This window comes from Octopus bimaculoides, chromosome Z, assembly GCF_046866305.1.
Source record: "Octopus bimaculoides isolate indiv1 chromosome Z, ASM4686630v1, whole genome shotgun sequence".
Lineage (NCBI taxonomy): Eukaryota > Metazoa > Mollusca > Cephalopoda > Octopoda > Octopodidae > Octopus > Octopus bimaculoides.
Genome location: NC_142944.1, coordinates 20,808,701 through 20,831,246, shown reverse-complemented (window position 1 = coordinate 20,831,246; position 22,546 = coordinate 20,808,701). Strand labels below are relative to the sequence as shown.

At 38.8% G+C, this 22,546-nt stretch overlaps 1 protein-coding gene across 1 annotated transcript in view; it reads right to left on the bottom strand.

Annotated features, from left to right (window-relative positions):
• The window catches only part of LOC106870311 (atrial natriuretic peptide receptor 1), a 142,244-nt gene extending 120,181 nt beyond the window's left edge, over positions 1–22,063 (bottom strand). Inside the window, exons 1-3 of the mRNA XM_089364958.1 lie at positions 21,197–22,063; positions 5,973–6,082; positions 969–1,160 (exon numbers count right to left, since the gene is read on the bottom strand). Coding sequence (XP_089221084.1) covers positions 969–1,160; positions 5,973–6,082; positions 21,197–21,417 — 523 coding nt within the window. The 5' untranslated portion in view covers positions 21,418–22,063. The remainder of the gene's footprint in view (positions 1–968; positions 1,161–5,972; positions 6,083–21,196) is intronic.
• Positions 22,064–22,546: the final 483 nt, after the last annotated feature.

The window sequence follows — 22,546 nt, the reverse complement described above, 5'->3', positions numbered from 1 at the left end:
GAAATTAAGTGTTTTGCTCAAGAACACAATAAGTTACCTGGTTCCAGCACTCTAACCACAAAGGCACATGCCTAGAGAAGGAGGGAGGGGGGGGATTAGCTGGAAGTACATGGTGGGAGATGACCATGAGAATGACAGATGGAAGCAGTGGAGAGGAAGAAAGGAAAGCAGTAATGAGTAGCACAAGAGGTTAGAGGATGTAATATGTGTCGTGAATGGATGGATGGATGGTTGTAAGGGGGAAGGGTTAGGTAGCAAGATAAAATGTAGGGAATGTTTAACAGGACAGTATGGGTGCAGAGACAGTATCCAGCATGTGGATGAAGACAAAGTTTGGGTAACGCTTGTTGGAGCAACATGAGTGTAGGAACAAGGCCCAGCACACACAAAGACAAAATGTTTTCAGAACCTTACATTTGCTGTGTTTTTTTTGGGGGACAGCAAATTGCTGACTGAGAGTAATGGAGAAAGAAATCTGGGAGGTAGATCCAAAAACTAGTAATAAATCTACCATTTAATACATGTGACAAAATCTCAGCAACATGTAAGTGCTGATCACTTAAAGTACAGGGAAGTTGTGGAAGAGGGAAACTCAGGAGGTCTTGGGACAAAATATTGGAGGCTGATCTCAAAATGCCGAACATTACGAATGAGATGACATAGAACTGAGATACGTGGTGCATTGCTGTACTCAAGAAGACCCACCCACTACAACAAAATTGAGATCTTAAAACCAAGGTGCCATGTAAAAAGCATTCGTGTAGGTGCTGGTGCCATGTAAAAAGAATTGGTGATGGTGCAACGTGAAAATCACCCAGACATTAAATGTTGATGACAATGATGATGATGATGATGATGATGATGATGAAGATGATGATGATGATGATGATGACGACAATGATGACGATGACGACGACGACGACGACAATGATGATGATGATGATGATGCAAATCCCAACTAAACCTACCGTACAATGCAGCAATCTTCCAATCAAATTTTTCAAACAACTTCACCAGAAAGGTCCCGACGGCATTAAAAGGTGATGTTGTTCGAATTAAGGTTTTAAAGGTTGATTTATCTGCAAAAACTGCCTCTGTTGAGCCCCATGTTATGTGTGGGATATTCCGGTATGCCGTGAAGTAGCTCACTGCCAAATTTACTGAAAATGAAATATGGGAAAGAAATATAAATATATTTGCAAAAAAATATAAATGAATTTGTGCATCTAACATAGTGAGTATTCCATTGACTTTGTGCCATACATAGATTATATATATATATATATATATATATATATATATACACACAAAGAGAAAGAGAGAGGGAGAGAGAGAGAGAGAGAGAGAGAGAGAGAGAGAAAGAGAGAGAGAGAGAGATAAATAGACAGACAGACAGATTGATATATTTAACGAAATCTAAATCGTAATTGAACCATATTCGATGACTGGCACTTGTGCCAGTGGAGCACTAACAGCACTGTCTGAGTGTGATCATTGCCAGAGCAGCTGTCTGGTTCTCATGCTGGTGGCCCGTAAATAGCACCATTTGAGTGTGATCGTTACCTTAATGGCACTTGTGCCACTGACACGTTAGGAAATCATTTGAGCAAGGTTGTTGCCAGTGCCACTGGACTGGCCCCTGTGCAGGTGGCACATAAAAAACACCATTTTGAGCATTGCCATTGCCAGTACTGTGTGACTGGCCCTCGTGCCGGTGACACGTAAAAGCACCCACTACACTCTCAGAGTGGTTGGCGTTAGGAAGGGCATCCAGCCATAGAAACTCCACCAGATCAGATTGGAGCCTGGTGCAGCCATCTGGTTTCAGCAGTCCTCAGTCAAATCGTCCAACCCATGCTGGCATGGAAAGCGTACGTTAAACGATGATGATGATGATGATGATGATGATGATGATGATGATGATACCACAGAACTTCCCAAAACTAGAATCGATTAATTAAGTATGATTGATTGATTGCCAATGAAGACAATCATGCAATATCAATAGATGTAATCAGCACAAAACTTGAATCCTTAAACATGTTCAACCTTATGGGATTTAAGGACAATTCAGAATAGTGAAACTCAAAAAGATTTAAACACAACAATATATTCCCATCATCAGCTGCCTAGTGAATATCACTATGTTTAATACCTGAGCAGTACCATTTAATCTGGCAGTGCAGCAACAGCAGTAGCCATAACACTGCCAGCACAGATGCAGAAGTATGTCGGTTCTATGGGTGACTCCTTTAAGCAGCATCTGAGTAACCAAAGGTCCTCTTTTAGGATACCAGAGAGATACAACATCATGCCCCTGGCCAACTTATATATGATACTTAAAAGAAGAAGGCATGTTATATCCAATTAAATGAAAGCTCCTGGAACAACTGGGAAGGTGGGGGCCATACTTCAATGGGAGCATATGATATAAGCTTTGCTTGACTGAGAGAGCAATGTTTCTATCATCATATACATCTTATAATGATGCATAAGCAACTGAATGCCTCATAGACATTTATATCTCATTTCATCTCATCTTCCTCATCCACTTAATCCTGGGAGGGCCATGAGGGGTAGGAGTGTGGGGGTAGGGGCGGGGAGAAGAGTCTCCAAGCCCACCTTCCATTAGGTCCTCTCAGAATTGGCTGTCTCACCAACTGATCCAGCTAGATCCCCAAGTGAGACCAACCAAGCTCATGGATGTTATTCAACCATCTTGTTTGCATTACTTGCCAGTTAGTTGTGCTCATAAAACCTGTCCAACGATTCTTTCCCAAGACATTTTAATCACATGTCCATAGATGTAATCTCTCAATTCGAAAAAGTTGCAGCTCTACCTGAAGCACTTCTCTGATCACTGAGTTATGCACGCCATTGAGTAACATTACTCCAATGGCTTGCAGGCATTTGTAACACTAACAAATCTACCCATCTACGATGGAGGCATAAAATGGAGGAGGGAAGTCATAACAGCAGTATGTGTTGAGAAATGTGTAAATGGACTTGATAGATTAATGGGTGATATCTTAGTGAAATCACATTATTGTTGGTGATTCAGCATTCTATTGCAGCTATATGATATGTGTTTGCGACTGATATGTGAGGATGATTCACTCCTGAACTGAAATAGGCTCCCAGCCTTTGTATCATGAATGGTTATGTGGACCACTCCTAATGAAAGCCAAACCTTCCTTTGACCACTACATTGAAAGTATTAAGAAAATAATGTTATTTAGATATACTTTTATTTTAGTTGTTTACACTATTTTACACTTGTTTATACTCTTATACATTCAAAGTTCACAAATTTCCTTACTTAAATTATGAATCATATTCCTTTCAATGATATCAATATGATTACAAAACTTCTTTGTAGATGATATTTTCTGTTTGATCAAATTACTGGAGTCCGTTGCTTTACTCACAGTGATGTATAACTGGCCGTGTGTAAACATTGGAGTGAATAAAAATACACTTACACAATCTAAAGCCTGGCCCTGTGCCTTGTTTACTGTGAATGCATGAGTGGAATCTTTAGGAATCTGCCCATCTATGATGGGAAATAAAGGGATATCATCGCAAATCTAAACCCTCTAAATTCACGAACTATATGTGGGAGGGGGGGATTCAGAAGTAATATTCATTGCTGGAATTTTAACAAAAAAAAAATCAAAGGTGATTTATTAATGCAAAACTCAATGTCCATTAAATAATCATACTTTTTCCCATTTTTTCCTGATTACCTCCTTCGTATTCCCAAAAAACTTCATGACCATTGGTCCAGCCATATGACTGTGAAAAGGGAACAGACAGACAGACGGACAGACAGACAGACGGACAGACAGACAGACGGACAGACAGACAGACGGACAGACAGACAGACAGACAGACATAACGCCCATTTTAGTAAGAAGTTGACATAAGTACTTCCTTTTGCTTCTTTTATTAGTTATCTCCCCCTTAATTTTTATTTACCTTTTTATGTCTGTAAACTGAAAAATTACCCTCAATATCCACTAAGTAATCATACTTTTTCACATTTTTTTCACTAAAAACTTTCCTGATTACCTCCTTATAATCCCCAAAAAACATCATGACCATTGGTACAGCCATTTGACCATGAAGAGAGCATGAACAGACAGGCAGACAGACCGCCCATTATGGTAAGATTAATATAATCATAAAAAGATAATAATAATATAATAATTAGTATTACACAGTGTGTGTGTAGCAAGGTTGGCCCTTTTAAATTTCAAGGAATTCCCTAAAACCATTGTAGAATTTCTGGGAATCCAACAAAGTTTTCTCATTGTTTCTGACTACTGAATTTCACTCATGATGGTTGGTTAGATGAACTTGCTCAAGAATCAAACCTCAGCTTTGCAGCTATGAGGTTAACAATCAGGCCATACCAGTACCAGGATAAAAATTAGAATTAATGAAGTAATACATCTGTGTATGCTTCATTCATTAACATTGAAATAGTGTCCTATATATATATATATATATATATATATATATATATATATATATATATATATATATATATAATGTGAGAGAGTTAGGGGTTGGGGGTTCAACCCTTGCTCTACATTTGTATGTAACCCTTTGTGAATCTCTGAAGAGGCCTAGAGGTTCGGGCATGTAACCCCATTTCAAAATGTCATCCGATAATCACTCCGGAAAAGAATATTCGGATAGAATGGGGCTTGCTAAAACTAGGCCGAAACAGCTGTAAGATTAAACTTCTGTTCATTCTCTAATTCCTTATGTACTTTGTACTTCTATATGTAAACCATGTTGGCAAAATAACATAGTCTGCCATGGACACCTGTGCTTTGGTTCTTTCTTTCTTTTTCTTTTCTTCCTTTTTTTGTCACTTTTGCTATGAATTAAATTAATGAATTCAACGGGATACACCGTCTGCAAGTAGTTGGGTTCAGCATATTATCCTCCATTTTCTAATTGTTATATATATATATCATCATCATCATCATCAACATCATTTAACGCTCATTGTCCACACTGGCATAGGTTGGACGATTTGACCATGGCTAGTAAGCTGGATGGCTGCACCAAACTCCAGTCTGATTTGGCATAGTTTTCTATGGTTGGATGCCCTTCCTAACACCAACCACTCTGAGAGTGTAATGGGTGCTTTTACATACCACTTGATAGGTCTTCACAAGCATGACATAATGCCAAAGGTTTTGGTCATTGCCTCCGTGATCCCCAACATTCAAAAGGAACTTGACCACTTTGCCTCCATGAGGCCTACACTTGAAAGGAACTCAGCTACTTTGCCTGTGTGAGGCCCAATGCTTGAAAGGAACTCTGCCACTTTGCTTCCATGAGGCCCAATGCTCCATCAGTGCTCTTTACATGCCACCGGCATGAGTGCCACTCATGTGACACCAACATCAGCTATGACTATAATTTCACTTGGCTTGATGGGTCTTCTCAAGCACAGCATATTGCAAAAGGTCTTGGTTACTAGTCATTGCCTCTGTGAGGCTCAAAGTTCAAAGATCATGCTTCACTACTTTGCTCCATGTTTTCCTGGGTCTACCTCTACCACAAGTTCCCTCCACAGTTAGAGATTGGCACTTATTTACACAATCATCCTCGTCCATACATTCACATGACCAAACCAGCACAGTCATCACTCTTGCACACCACATCTGATGCCTAACTTTTCTCTCGAGATGCTTATACTTTCTTGAACATACACACTCACATAGCACATCCAGTGAAGCATACTGGTTTCATTTCTTTCAAGCCTACACATGTCTCAGCTGTCACAGTCCATGTTTCACTGCCATGTAGCATGGCTGTTCACACACAGACATCAAACAATCTACCTTTCACACTGAGAGAGAAAATCCCTTTGTTACCAATATATACATATATATAAATAAAGAACTGTATATAAATGTAAAAAAAACAATAATAATAAAGGTTTGATTCACCTGAAGAATGTGGGGCACCAATGATGACATCAGCTTTGTCTTTATCTGCTAGCTCTACAGCCATACCAATTCCTTGAACTGGTTTTGCTGATGTATCTTTTACAATAATTCTATAAATTAAGAACAAAAACATGTATGTAAATAAAAGCAAGATTAATTGTATCATACTTAATTGTACTTATATCACACCTAATCTTCATTCACTTTACTCAGCTTACAGAGATGCAGCCTGCCAAGTATTGTATAAAGCCAGAAAAAACAGAAAAATGTAAATCACAGTCTGATGAAAGCAAAGCAAGTCAAAACTGCAAAGTCACTATCAAATTTTTCCTTATAACAATATACATGAACCCTTCTAAAAAAGTATTGAATAATTCTTCAGTTTGATGTTAAATTCTTTACATACACACACATGCACACACACATGCACACACACACTCACACACACACACACTCTCTCTCTCTCACACACACACACAACTTGATATAAAAGAAACATTAATGAATATATATGTGTGTGTATGTATACCTATTTATGTATGTATGCATCTATCTGTCTCTCTATCTATCCATCTGAAGGGAGGAGGGGGAGGGGGAGGATGACGACGACAATGACGACAACTATGACGATGACAACAATAATGATGACGATAACAAAACAATTACTTGGTTTGTTATTTAACATCATATGACTTCTTGACTTTATTGACTTTTTACAATCCCCCTTTTTTTAATATTTATTGTTTCATTATTGATTTTAATTACTTTTGTTTTATCAGTCAGGCTACATTTTTTAAAATCTTTATTTTACTCTATTTATTTAATTATTTATTAGAATTAATACTGAGTATTAATGACTCATATCTAAAGCTTTTTTATAATTTGAATAGCTGAATTTAAAAGTAATTTTATGAAATAGTATTCCTACAAGCCACAGACATCTCCATGAAATAATATAAATCAAACAACTTTTTATCTCCAAGAAATACAGATGTCTTTCCCGTAAGATTATCAAAAGTCATTTCTTGGTCTCAAGTGATTTAGACAAATTTATGTAGAGAAGGTTATTTAGAAAGAATAGACCTGATGTATTTGGCAATATTTTTCACCATATTATCATGCAGTGTCTTTTTAATATTTTTTGTAATGAAATCTTTTGAAATTGTTAGTAATTAAGTGAACAATAATTTGTTGTATTTCTAATCATAAATTGTATTTCTAATCACACACACACACACACACACACACACATACACACACACACACACACACACACACACACACACACACACACACACACACACACACGTGCATACAGGCACACATGGGGTGGCTGATGTTAGGAAGGGCATCCAGCTGTAAAAATCCTGCCAAAACAGACACAGAAGGCTGCCCTGACCAGTTCCTGTCAAACCGTCCAACACATGCCAGCTTGGAAGGCGGACATCAAACAATGATGATGATTATGATGATGATATATATATATGTGCATATATATATATATTTATATATATATAAATGATTAACAGTAGAGGTAGAGGTGTCAATTCATTACGGCCATTTCTGATGACTTCTTTTAAGTGATTAATGAAAACATTACATCATTATAAAGAAATCGTTTTCGTCAGGTGACTTCATGAATTTCAAAATAAAGGACATGTCTGAATAGCTCAAGAGTGGATTTCTTCACTCAGCTTGGTCTAATTGTCTAGAATACACTGCAACAATATCAGTTGGCCAGTACTTATGCACCAAGTTTGATATTTACATAATATTGTTGTGTATGTGTGTATATTATTCTAACCTAACAAGGTGCCTCAATTTAAGTACCTAATCTTTTTTTACTCTAGGCCCAAGGCCAGAAATTTTGAGGGAAGGAGCCAGTCGATTAGATCGACCCCTGTAAGCAACTGGTACTTAATTTATCAACCCCCGAAAGGATGAAAGGTAAAGTCAACCTCAGCGGAATTTGAACTAAGCATTTCGCCCGGCGTGCTAATATTTCTGCCAGCTCGCCAACTTATTTAAGTACCTAATCCAACTGAATCTTACTTATATATATATATATATATATATATATATATATATATATATATATATATATATACACACACACATACACACACACATACACACACAGGTGAGCACATAAGTGTAAAACAAAATGGAAAAAATAGTACTCAAATACCAAAGGTAGAGTAATATACTTTTTATTAAAGCAGCAAAATTATCACTGATCTGTTATTCAAAGTTTCACATTTTCATTCATCGGACAGTTGTGATAAATACTTATTTATCACAGCTGTCTGACAAATAGCAACATGAAACTGAGTAACAGTTCAGTGATAATTTTGGAGCTTTAATGAAATATATATATGTATATATATCATCATCATCATCATCATCATCATCGTTTAACGTCCGCTTTCCATGCTAGCATGGGTTGGACGATTTGACTGAGGACTGGTGCAACCGGATGGCTACACCAGGCTCCAATCTAATTTGGCAGAGTTTCTACAGCTGGATGCCCTTCCTAACGCCAACCACTCAGAGAGTGTAGTGGGTGCTTTTACGTGTCACCCGCACGAAAACGGCCATGCTCGAAATGGTGTCTTTTATGTGCCACCCGCACAAGAGCCAGTCCAGGGGCACTGGCAACGATCTCGCTCGAAAACCCTACAAGGCCAGTCAGGCGGTACTGGCAATGGTCACGCTCAGGATGGTACATCTTATGTGCCACCCGCACAAGAGCCAGTTCAGGGGCACTGGCAACAATCTCACTTGGCTTGCCGGGTCTTCTCACGCACAGCACATTTCCAAAGGTCTCGGTCAGTAGTCATTGCCTCGGTGAGGCCCAATGTTCGAAGGTCTTGCCTCACCACCTCAGCCCAGGTCTTCCTGGGCCTACCTCTTCCACGGGTTCCTTCAACTATTAGGGAGTGGCACTTTTTCACGCAGCTATCCTCATTCATTCTCACCACATGTCCAAACCAGCGCAATCATCTCTCTTGCACACCACTACTGACGCTTCTTATGTTCAGTTTTTCTCTCAAGATACTTACACTCTGACGGGTATGCACATTTACATTACACATCCAGCGGAGCATACTGGCTTCATTCCTTGCGAGCTTACGCATGTCCTCAGCAGTCACAGCCCATGTTTCACTGCCATGTAGCATGGCTGTTCGTACACATGCGTCATACAGTCTGCCTTTTACTCTGAGTGAGAGTCCCTTTGTCGCCAGCAGAGGTAAGAGCTCTCTAAACTTGGCCCAGGCTATTCTTATTCTTTCAGCGCACCCACCCCCACTACTAACTTGGTCACCCAGATAGCGGAAGCTATCAACTACCTCTAGTTTTTCTCCCTGGAATGAGATAGAAGTTGTTTCCTGTTTGTTTACAGTGTTTATTGCACCTGAACATCTGCCACATACAAAAACTAACTTTGTAGTTAATCTGCCTTTGATATTGCTGCACCTCTTATGTGTCCATAGCTTGCACCGGGTACATCTTATAGAGTTACTACCTACTTCTTTACTGCATACTGAGCAGGGCCATCTACCTGAAGGGGTTTGTGTTTTATCTACCTTCCTACTTATTAGGATTTTGGTTTTTGCTAGGTTGACTCTAAGGCCCTTCGATTCTAGTCCTTGCTTCCACACCTTAAACTTCTCCTCTAGTTCTGATAGTGACTGCGCAATTAGTGCAAGGTCATCAGCATAGAGGAGCTCCCAGGGGCAACCTGTCTTGAACTCCTCTGTGATCACCTGGAGGACTATGATAAATAGGAGGGGGCTGAGGACGGAACCTTGGTGGACCCCTACCTCTACCCGGAATTCATTACTGTACTCATTTCCAACCTTCACCTTACTGACAGCATCTCTGTACATGGCTTGCACAGCTCTCACTAACCATTCTTCTATCCCAAGTTTCCTCATTGACCACCAGATAAGGGATCGGGGGACCCTGTCAAAGGCTTTCTCCATGTCAACGAAGGCCAGGTACAGAGGTTTATCCTTGGCTAGATATTTCTCCTGCAGCTGTCTCACTAGAAATATGGCATCAGTGGTGCTTTTACCTGGCACGAACCTAAACTGCATCTCATCTAAATTGATTTGCTCCCTAATTAGTTGGGCTATGACCCTCTCCGTAACTTTCATAACCTGATCTAACAGCTTGATGCCTCTGTAATTATTAGTGTCTAAAGCATCACCTTTACCTTTGTAGCAGTTTACTATATATATATACACACACACACACACACACACACACACACACACACACACACACATGTATGTATATAAATATGTACATGTATATACATATACATATATACATATATATATTAGATAGTAAAAGCAGGAAAAATTATATCATAAAAATCACAGTAGAGATATGTCCATAATATAAACAATATTGTATTAATAAATAAATATATAAAGTATAACTATGATCATTTAAATCGATTTGAGATTTCTTACGATCACCTTTCGAAATGAAATCCAAAATTGATAACCATTATGAGGAAGTATATCCACTTGTCAGAGATTTCAGTGTAGTAAATCAAATGACAGAGATGCTATTTAAACTTGAACCTGTACTCTTCCAATATATAACTAATCGATTTTAAATATAATACTTTAAGTATAATACATTAATTTACTCTGTATTAGGTCAGTACATATTTGTCATATTTGCATTTGCATAAAATATAATAATGATCTTCCAGTTTTGTATATATAACTATAAAGCAACAATTAATCACTTTTATTCTTTACACTTATGGATTGCATACTGAGAGTAGTAAACGTTTTTGTGTGTTATTACAAGGTTAGTAAAGTTAATTAATTGTGTTATACTTAATTGTTGTGTCGTTTGACACTTGTTTTTGCTGCCTCATGGCAGTTGTGTTGACATGTTTCTCCTTGATTGAAGAGGGTAGCAAAGTGTCTTAAAAAAAAATAAGATGGAATATGAAAGGTTGAGTTCGTCTGAGGACAAATTATTCCAAGCAATTGTTGAGATAGACAAGAAGGGGGAAAGAAGAATGAATTTTGTATTGGTGACCAAAAGCCACAACAAAGAAGTAAACATAGAGGAGCTGGACAACTACAAGAATATGCTTTATAGGGAGGGGCACAACGTAAAGGTGTCCCCTCCCCAAGAAATATTGCAGGTGGCCAAGAGCAGAATGATAACCTACAGAACTTATTCTGTCAAGGCCCAGAGAATAGAACTAATGACGAATGGGGTAAATTGAAAAGGTACTAAAACCTATCTGGCAGGAAATTTCCCACCTGGCCAGAGGGAGAAAATTCAGAATGGTGGAGGTGCAGTTCTGGGATGAAGCCACAGCCAGGCAACCCCACTGAAAATGGATGAGGTAATTCTTTTACCCATATACCTTGGAAAGCATGCTTCCTGGGTGAGGGTAGAAGATATACCCATGGAGATAAATGTGACCTGGCTAGTGGCAGCGATATTGCTGGGCATGGCGGATAAGATAGAGATCCTCCAAGCCACTAGCACTGCTCACAAGAATTGGCAGGGGCAGATACTGGATATGGTGATTCAGGCAGTCCTGGAGGACCTCAAAAAGATGGTAGAAACCATAACAATTAACGATATAATGCTCAGGGTTAGAGTGAAGGGCAAGACACTTCATTGTTACAGATGTGGCCAAAAAGGCCACATTAGGGTAGAATGCCTTCCACCACCCTTAAAGCCTCAAGAAGCGCCATAAAGAAACCGTAAAAAAAACCACACTTTCATCAATGGCAAAGGTCTACAGAAGTACAGAGGAAGAAGGAGGAAGCACAATCAATGGGGAAATATTGGAAGAAGAGCAGAAAAAGGAGGAAAAAGATACAAACTGTGAATGAGGACCTCCATCCCACACCCACCCAACTCTCACTCGAACCCACTTTGTCCCACCCTTCTCTTGCAGGGACCAAACCTCACCCTACCTCACCTAACATTAATAAAATGAATGCAAGCGTACAGGAGCCCCAAATTCCTCAGCCACCCACCCCCAACCCATGAAGGAGAAAGAGCATAGTGCTTTACAATGTACAGAATGGCAAATTGTTAAAGAAGGTGAACAGTTGGACAAAGTGAATAAAAGTGGTCACTGCAGGCTGTAAAGAGGTGTCCCCACACTATAAACGTGTAATAGTGGACACAATATATACAGTGGGACTGAAAGAATATGGAAGTAATGTGTTGCATTGGCAGAAAAGAACTGACACAAGGTATCTGCCAATGGTGGTGACTCATAAAGATCTTATTAATGATTATAATGTAGACATTTTAAAAAGTTATAATAAGTGAAACAAGATAAATGAAGTTGCCCAGATGTGGGGACGAGCAACTTCATTTCATTTTATCATCTCATTAATTAATTCAATCATTTTCATTCGTTTGTGTCCCCACTTTGTATGTCTTTGTGTTGTTTCTCTATATTCACCCCTCGTGGGTAATAAAAAATCATGGATTACATACTGAAGAGAAAAGGAATTATGGGACTTTTATCTACACACAGCCATTACAGAATATTACAAAGGATTTTACCATGGATTTATATTATTTTTTCAAAATTTTTAGTCCAAGTTTATACCAATAACTTTTTAAACAACACCTTTATCATACAATTTTAAATGGCATCTCTATCAGTCAATTGACTACACTGAAATTCATCCTTTTCTCTGACATGTGGATATACTTCCTAATAATGCTTATCAATTTTGGATTTCATTTTGAAAGGTAATACTTTCATGAAACAATTGTAAGATCTCTCAAATATTTTTAAATGATCATAGTTATACTTTATATATTTATTTATTAATACAATATTATTTATATTATAGACGTATCTCTACTGTGATTCTTATGATGTAATTTCTCCTGCTTTTACTTTCTATTATAATAATCGCTCTAATTGAATCTCTAAATACCTGTAAGGTTTTAGACATTTCACAAATCAAGAACACTTATCTGAAATCCAGTACACTTTATTCTCAAAAGATAAATTTCATTAACAATTTAAAACTAAAGCCAAAATTCTTATTTTCGGCAGAAGTTAACTTGGCCAAAGTAAGTCAGCAAGTAGAGTGTTTGTCTCACCATAGGAAATAATCATCATCAAGAAAGGGAGGAGGAAGAGAAAGAGAAAGATGGTGGTGATGGTGATAGTGATGGAGATGGCAATGATGATGATGATGATGATAATGATGATGATGATGATGATCATCATCATCATCGTTTAACGTCCGCTTTCCATGCTAGCATGGGTTGGACGATTTGACTGAGGACTGGTGAAACCGGATGGCAACACCAGGCTCCAGTCTGATTTGGCAGAGTTTCTACAGCTGGATGCCCTTCCTAACGCCAACCACTCAGAGAGTGTAGTGGGTGCTTTTACGTGTCACCCGCACGAAAACGGCCACGCTCGAAATGGTGTCTTTTATGTGCCACCCGCACAAGCCAGTCCAGGGGCACTGGCAACGATCTCGCTCGAAAATCCTATAGGAGCCAGTCAGGCGGTACTGGCAACGGCCACGCTCAAAATGGTGCATCTCATGTGCCACCCGCACAAGAACCAGTCCAGGGGCACTGGCAACGATCTTACTTGGCTTGCCGGGTCTTCTCACGCACAGCCCATTTCCAAAGGTCTCGGTCCGTAGTCATCGCCTCGGTGAGGCCCAATGTACGAAGGTCTTGCCTCACCACCTCAGCCCAGGTCTTCCTGGGCCTACCTCTTCCACGGGTTCCCTCAACTGTTAGGGTGTGGCACTTTTTCACGCAGCTATCCTCCTCCATTCTCACCACATGTCCATACCAGCGCAATCGTCTCTCTTGCACGCCACAACTGATGCTTCTAATGTTCAGCTTTTCTCTCAAGATACTTACACTCTGACGGGTATTCACATTGACATTACACATCCAACGGAGCATACTGGCTTCATTCCTTGCGAGCTTACGTATGTCCTCAGCAGTTACAGCCCATGTTTCACTGCCATGTAGCATGGTTGTTCGTACGCATGCGTCATACAGTCTGCCTTTTACTCTGAGTGAGAGTCCCTTTGTCGCCAGCAGGGGTAAGAGCTCTCTAAACTTTGCCCAGGCTATTCTTATTCTAGCAGCTACACTTTCAGCGCACCCACCCCCACTACTAACTTGGTCGCCCAGATAGCGGAAGCTATCGACTACCTCTAGTTTTTCACCCTGGAATGAGATAGAAGTTGTTTCCTGTTTGTTTGCAGTCTTTATTGCACCTGAACATCTGCCACAAACAAAAACTAACTTGCTAGTTAACCTGCCTTTGATGTTGCTGCACCTCTTATGTGTCCATAGCTTGCACCGGGTACATCTTATAGAGTTACTACCTACTCCTTTTCTACATACTGAGCAGGGCCATCTACCTGAAGGGGTTTGTGTTTTATCTACCTTCCTACTTATTAGGATTTTGGTTTTAGCTAGGTTGACTCTAAGGCCCTTCAATTCTAGACCTTGCTTCCACACCTGAAACTTCTCCTCTAGTTCTGATAGTGACTCCGCAATTAGGGCAAGGTCATCAGCATAGAGGAGCTCCCAGGGGCAACCTGTCTTGAACTCCTCTGTGATTGCCTGGAGGACTATGGTAAATAATAGGGGGCTGAGGACGGAACCTTGGTGGACCCCTACCTCTACCCGGAATTCATTGCTGTACTCATTTCCAACCCTCACCTTACTGGCAGCATCTCTGTACATGGCTCGCACAGCTCTCACTAACCATTCTTCTATCCCAAGTTTCCTCATTGACCACCAGATAAGGGATCGGGGGACCCTGTCAAAGGCTTTCTCCATGTCAACGAAAGCCAGGTACAGAGGTTTATCCTTAGCTAGGTATTTCTCTTGCAACTGTCTCACTAGAAATAAGGCATCAGTAGTGCTTTTACCTGGCACGAACCCAAACTGCATCTCATCTAAATTGATTCGCTCCCTAATTAGTTGGGCTATGACCCTCTCTGTAACTTTCATAACCTGATCTAACAGCTTGATGCCTCTGTAATTATTTGTATCTAAAGCGTCCCCTTTACCTTTGTAGCAGTTGACTATGATGCTGCTACACCAGTCATAGGGTATGACTCCTTCGTGTATCACCTGGTTCGTAATACGGGTGACTAGGCTATAGCCAACACTGCCAGATATTTTGAGCATCTCTGCAGTGATTCCTGATGGGCCGGGGGCTTTCCCAGTCTTCATACTCTTAATTGCTTTATCTACCCTGGTACTATAAACTCGGATAGCTGGTCCCTCTATTGGGTCGACATAAGGCAGGCTCTCTTTCTCCCATTCATTCTCTTTATTAAGCAATCTATCGTAGTGGCATCTCCAGACCTCTTTCTTTGCATCCTCATTTAATGCAAGCGTACCATCATCCATGCGAACACATTTCTCTCCTACAACATCACTATTCTCTCTCCTACACTGTCTTGCAACACGAAATACCTCGAGTCTTTGGTCCTCACGGCGCAGAACATTGGCAAATCTTTCCTTATCTGCTTCCCCTCTGGCTAAATAAACCTGTCGCCTAGCCTCCCTTCTGGCACATTGGTACAATTCCCTGCTACCACCGTTCTTCCAGTCCTTCCAAGCTTGTTTCTTTTGTCTAATAGCCCTGTCTACCTCCTTGTTCCACCACCACGTTACTCTGGGTTGGGAGGGGACCTTACACCACCCACAAATCTGGTCGGTGGCTTTCAACAGGTTGTCCCGCAGAAATCTCCAATTGTCTTCCACGTTGTATGATGCTATATCCCCTTCTATTTCGTTAAATGCTTCAAGTAACTTGTCTCTAAGTCTCTGTCCGTTTGCAGGGTCTTTAAGCTTCCACACCCTTCTTCTCCAAGCCTGTCTAATTCTGGGCACCCATTTTGCCTTAATCCCAAAGTCGCTAACTACTAATCTATGTTGTGGGGTACATTCTTCGCCAGGGTAGGTTTTGGCATTTATAAGCCGCCCTCTTTCCCTATTTCTGGCGAGGATGTAGTCGATTTGGCTAGAGTGTCTGCCGGAGCGGTAGGTGACTAGGTGACTGGCAGGTTTCCTGAAGTTGGTATTGCAGACCATAAGATTGGTTGCATCACAGAACTCCAGCAGTCTGGTTCCCTCCTCGTTGCGGGAACCGAAGCCATAGCCTCCATGTATGCCATGGAAGCCCCCAGCACGACGTCCGACATGACCGTTGAAGTCTCCAGCCACAAAGAGAAGGTCCCTGTCACTCGTCGACGAGGTAGTTTGCAAGAGGGTGTCATAGAATTGGTCTTTCAGACCATCTGGTAGCCCAGGTTGAGGTGCATAGGCTGAGATGACAGTAGCTAATCTATGATGAAGCACTAGTCTGATCTTAAGTACTCTGTCACTTACTCTAACGACCTCGATTACCTTATCCACCCATTTCTCTGCTAGAAGTATTCCTACACCCCCGACCCCGTCAGTGTTCCCTGCCCAGAAAATCTTGGGATGATGACAATGATGATGATGATAACAATGATGATGATGATGATGATGATGATGGTGGTGATGATGATGGTAGTGTTGGTGATGATGATGATGATGATGATGATGATGATGATGATGATGATGATGATGATGATGGTGATGGTGGTGGTGGTGGTGGCGGTGGTGGTGGTGGCGGTGGTGGTGGTATTGATGACGATGATGACAATGACGATAACAACGACAACAACGACAATGATGACAATGATGATGGTGCTGCGATGACAATGATGATGATGATGATGATGATGATGATGGTGGTGGTGGTGATGATTACCATTGTCATCATCATCATCAGGAGAAAGAGGAGGAAAAAGATTGATGTGAAGGTCATAGTAATGGTGATGGCAATTTTCCTACGGAGGTCAAACCTAGGTCCCACCCAGGATGTTCAAAGCGTTTTCATTGCTCCCAGAGTCCACTGTTGCCAAACCTGTGTACCAGTAATGTTATGAACATTTTCAATATAAATCCAATCTCAGAAGAAAAGAAGAGTAAAAAGCTTTAAGAACAGATAACCTTTTACTGTTTTATGGTATCACTCAGACAGCATCATCCAAACAAGGCACCAAAGATACATCAATCAACCAAGTGTTCAAAAAGTGAATGGAATAACATCCTGTGGGTCAGTAGAGATCTCTTCGAGAAGTACAGTACTCACTTTACGATGACCTATGAGAACTCAGATATGCAAGACCAACATGTCTCAGCAAAGATCGGGAAGAGAAACATTCTATACATCAATAAAAGATATAGAAAAGAAAATTATTATGCATGGGTATGTCCCCTGTAAACTTGATGATGCAAAGGATATTATTCCTTTCTGCTATAGGCTAAAGGCCTGAAATTTTGGAGGAGGGGCTAGTCAATTACTTTGACCCCAGTGTTCAACTGGTACTTAATTCATCAACCCCCAAAAGGATGAAAGACAAAGTCGACCTCAGCAGAATTTGAACTCAGAACATGAAGATGGATGAAATGCTGTTAAGCATTTTGTTTAGTGTGTTAACACTTCTGCCAGCATGCTTGCTGCCTTATGATAATGATATTGGTTTCAATTTTCAGCAGCAGATCAGCAAGTTTGAGAGATGGGGTAAGTTAATTATATTGACCCAAGTGCTCAACTGGTATTTATTTCATCAACCCTGAAAGGGTGAAAGGCAACATCAACCTCTGCAGATCGTGAACTTACAGCATGAAGACAGACAAATTGCCGCTAAGCAATTTACCTGGTGTGCCTATGATTCTGCTAGCTCACCACCTTCATGTCAATATAATATTGATTTCAAATTTTGGTACAATGCTATCAATTCTGGGGAAGGGTATAAGTCAATAATGTTGACCCTAGTGCTCAACTGGTACTTATTTTATCAACCCTGAAAGGGATCGATAAAGTCATGCTTATGAGTCTGCCAGCTCAACACTTTATGACAATGAAAATATTAGTTTCAGATTTTGGCATGAGGCCAGCAATTTTAGTGAACGAGGTAAGCTAACCAGCAATCGACTGCGACTTACTTTATTGACCCTGAAAGGATGAAAAGCAAAATCAACCTCAGAGGAATTTGAACTCGAAATATAAAGACAGATGAAATGCTGTTGAGCATTTTGCCCAATATGGTAACATTCCTGCCATCTCGCCTCTCTTGAACTCAACGCCATCCCATCATACCTTACTCTGAGAACTTTGTTAAGAGTGCATATGTTTATGGAGTGCTCAGCCACTTGCACATTAATTTCATGAGCAAGCTGTTCTATCGATTGGTTCAACTGAAACACTCATCATTGTAACCAATGAAGTGCCAGTTAAGGTACTATCTCCTAACAGGACAACATTATTGCTAAATCAACATACAATATGGCTATGTAGGAAGAGCTATACTGATTTTGAGCACTTGCATATTCATCAGCACAAGTAATTTTGATGGAACATTCTTACTGAAGTTTCAATGAAATTTAAATATAAGAAGCCTGATATGGGATGCAAAAGAAAAACTATGAAGTTATAAAGGTCAGCAGTCCTGCTGATCAGATCATTCCATCCAAAATTGGTGAATACAAGAATACTTAACCATTTAGCAATTAAACTGGCCATATCCAGCCCAAATAGTCTACCTTTTTATGTTCAAATGGCCAAATCCAGCCTCTCAGACCTACCCTACAATGTCATTCAAAAAATAAACAATCACATCATCAAAATCCCAAAGTTACAAGATAATTCACGATTAATTCAAAACAATGTGAATAAATAAGCATTGCATTTAACAGAGTAATCTGAATGCTAAAGGGTTAAGTCAGCCATATCTGGTCCAAATATTCTACCTGTTTTATGTTCAAACCAGCTTGATATGGCCTCTCACACTGACCTTACAATGTCATTCTAAAACTAAACAATCACATCATGGAAATCTCACAGCTATGAGATAATACATGATTGATTCAAAACAATGTGAATAAATAAGCATTACATTTAACAGAGTAATTTGAATGCTGAAGGGTTAATGGAACCATTATCCAGATTATAGACTGCATTTGTAATCTATAATTATTGGTACACTTGGCTTTGCTTCTAAAAGTCTGAGTATTAATCACAAAATACGGCACTTTATCACTTATAACAATAAGTGTTCAAGTTAATCTGATGATCAGAACAGCCTGCTCGTAAAATCAGCATGCAAGTGGCTGAGTGTTCCACAGACATGCTCACCCTTAATGTAGTTCTCAGGGAGATTCAGTGTGACACAGAGTGTGACAAGGCTGGCCCTTTGAAATACAGGTACTACTCATTTTTGCCAGCTGAGTAGACTGGAGTGAGGTGAAATAAAGTGTCTTGCTCAAGGACACAACATACCACTAACCACTAAGCCAGTGGACACTTAAAATATATTTTACAAAGTCAATGAGAGTTTAGAAAATTAGTGCTAACATACAGATATTGTTATATTTTGAGATGGTCATTCGTTTTTTTCATTCCAAATAAACACGCACACTATAATATATTCATTCTCCACTCATTTATTATTGTTCTTATTTTGTCTTATGTCCATTGTCTGGAAATCTTTTGTCACACATCTGTGACCTCTTCAGTGACTCTTCCATCCATGTGAATCCTCCTGTTCTGTTTAGCTAATATACAGGTTTTTCATTAACTCTGTAACATTTTTGTTATCTGGGGAGCAGATAACAATGGTTGTGTGGTTAAAAGGCTTTCTTTGCAAGCACATGGTTTTGAGTTTGGTCCCATTGCATAGCAAATCAAGTAAGTGTCCTTTATAATAGGCCCAGGATGACTAAAGCCTTGCGAGTGAATTTGATAGGCAAAAACTGTATGGAAGTCTGGTGTACTTCTTTCTACATCTATCTATCTATCTATCTATCTATCTATCTATCTATCTATTGATCTATCAGTCTGTTTAGCTATCTATATGTATGTGTACATAACTATATATGTGTGTGTATGTGTGTATGTGTGTGTATATATGTGTGTGTGTGTATATATATATATATATATATATATATATATATATATATCTGTGTGTGTGTATGTAGATATATATATATATATATATATATATATATATATATATATATATATATATATATATATATATATATATATATGTATGTATGTATGTATATGTGTGTGTATATATATATATGTGTGTGTGTGTGTGTGTGTATATATCTGAAATAAACTCAACTGCTTTCAGAAGCAAGAATACTATAAAATGTACCTGATTGTTCTCAAAAATTAAGTAAAAAAACAGGGAAAATAATCCAGAATCCTTGTCTGGTACCAGATCAATCCCAAAATCTAATCAGTTCATGCCAGTCATGAGACCAAACATCTCTGAAAGTTTCATTTGAATCCATCCAGCAGTTCTTGAGATATCTTGTCCAGAGGCAAACAAACACAAGTGAAAACAATATCTCTGCCTTCGCTAAAGCAGAGATAATAATAATAATAATAATAATAATAATAATAATAATAATAATAATAATAATAATAATAATAATAATAATAATAATAATAATAATAATAATAATAATAATAATAATAATAATAATAACAACAACAACAACAACAACAGCAACAATGTTGACGACAACAACAACAATAATAATGTGCTTATTATATACACTGCTCAGGTCTACTATAACTTGATGGAAAAGTGTAAAAAGAGGGGACAATAAGAAGACATAAATCATGTAAAGAAATACAGCAAAGATAGTCAAAAATATATGCACAATACATGGAATAAAGCAACAACAAAAAAAAGAAAGAAAAGTGAAGAGTAAAAAAAAAATCATAAAGCTGAAATGGTGTGTAGGTAGATCAGGAGTAGCGTTGATGAATTTTGAGAAACATGGAATTTTTGGAGGATGCAGTCACCTGACAACTAACAATTGACATGGGTAGTGTGTCCCATGTTTCAACAATTATGAGTGTGTGAAAATATATTCCAAAAATCATGGTTGATATGCTGTTTTTTTTTATTTTCATAAATTGGCAATCTACCCCAAGTTTTGCCTTAGGCTGGGTTGTTCACAACGAGTGTGTGTGTGTGTGTGTGTGTGTGTGTGTGTGTGTGTGTGTGTGTGTGTGTAAGAGTATGTACAATATCTCTGTGTAGTTTATGTACTAATGTTACACAGAATAATAAGAAAAAAATTATTTTACTTACTTCAGGGCATTTTCGGGTAAAATCTTTTTACTTTCAACATTTTCAATAGCCATTAATGCCGCACCAAAATTCGTTTCATACCTATACAAGGATTCAAATCCAGTTCTTGGAATCAAAAGACCAATTTTAAAGTTTTGTCTAGATACTGTGTTATTTGTCGCAGTGGCAGAAATAGCAGAAAGTGAAGATATTGTGATACATATCAATGTTTGGTATAACATGATTACTTTTAGATGTTTTTAATTTGCAGTCTTGGAAATACACTGAATTAGCTGAAAAACTAAAGGAAACTAATGCAAAACAAAAATAATCTCCATGCCACTGGATTATTTTTGGTTAAATTTTTCAATTTTCTTTCAATGAAACACTCCAAGAAAGATGATATATGAAACATCCTAGGGAAAACTTGTTCCGTGATAATTTTTTTTCTAGTGTCAGATACATGAATTCAGTTTGGGATTCAACAACATTCTTCTCTGATTTTTTTTTGTTTATCTTCAGAATTCTGGCATAAAAGTTGCACACCAAAAAACAAAAATGTTTGTAGAAAGGAAATGTTTATGCTTGTATAAGCTTCTTCCAGAATCTCTCTCATGTGATGGAAAGTGTCACAGGCATGATCTACAGACAGCTAGATTTTAGTGTTTGTCACAGACAAACTGAAATCACTCACCCTCCCCACTGATCAATGTTATCCTACTAGTGGGTCTGCCTTTGTACAGAGGAGTTTATACATCATTATCCTCCCTTTAAAATATTTGAATAGACAAGCGAAAATGGAAACATTTCACATATTGAATTTCGTTTGCACAGAAATGACCACTAAAAGACAAAAACAGCTCAAACACAAAGACAACTTTGTCGGACAAAGAATCGTGATATCAAGGAAGAAGAAAGAAGAAAATGGGAGAAAGAAAAAGGAAAGAACAAGAATATTTAAAGAAACATTCAGTAATTGATAGAACATGTATGTATGCCATTGTCCTTGACAACCTGAAAGCTAAAGATGTCTTTTATTATTGATACTTAAGAAAAATTCGTTTTAACTTGTTTCTAATGTTTTGCATATATTTTTTCCTCTCCCTTCTTCTTCTTCTTCTTCCTCTTCTTCCTCTTCTTCTTCTTCTTCTTCTTCTTCTTCTTCTTCTTCTTCTTCTTCTTCTTCTTCTTCTTCTTCTTCTTCTTCTTCTTCCCCTCGCCCCTACTTCCATTCTAACAAAAATTGGCCTATTCTACATGTATTGAGATGTTTCTATGACAGTTTGGTGCAAAACTTTTATAGTTCCATCTCTTCTTTGGTAAACCAATTAAAACCATAAAGCCAGGATTCCTATTTTCAGTAGAAGTCAA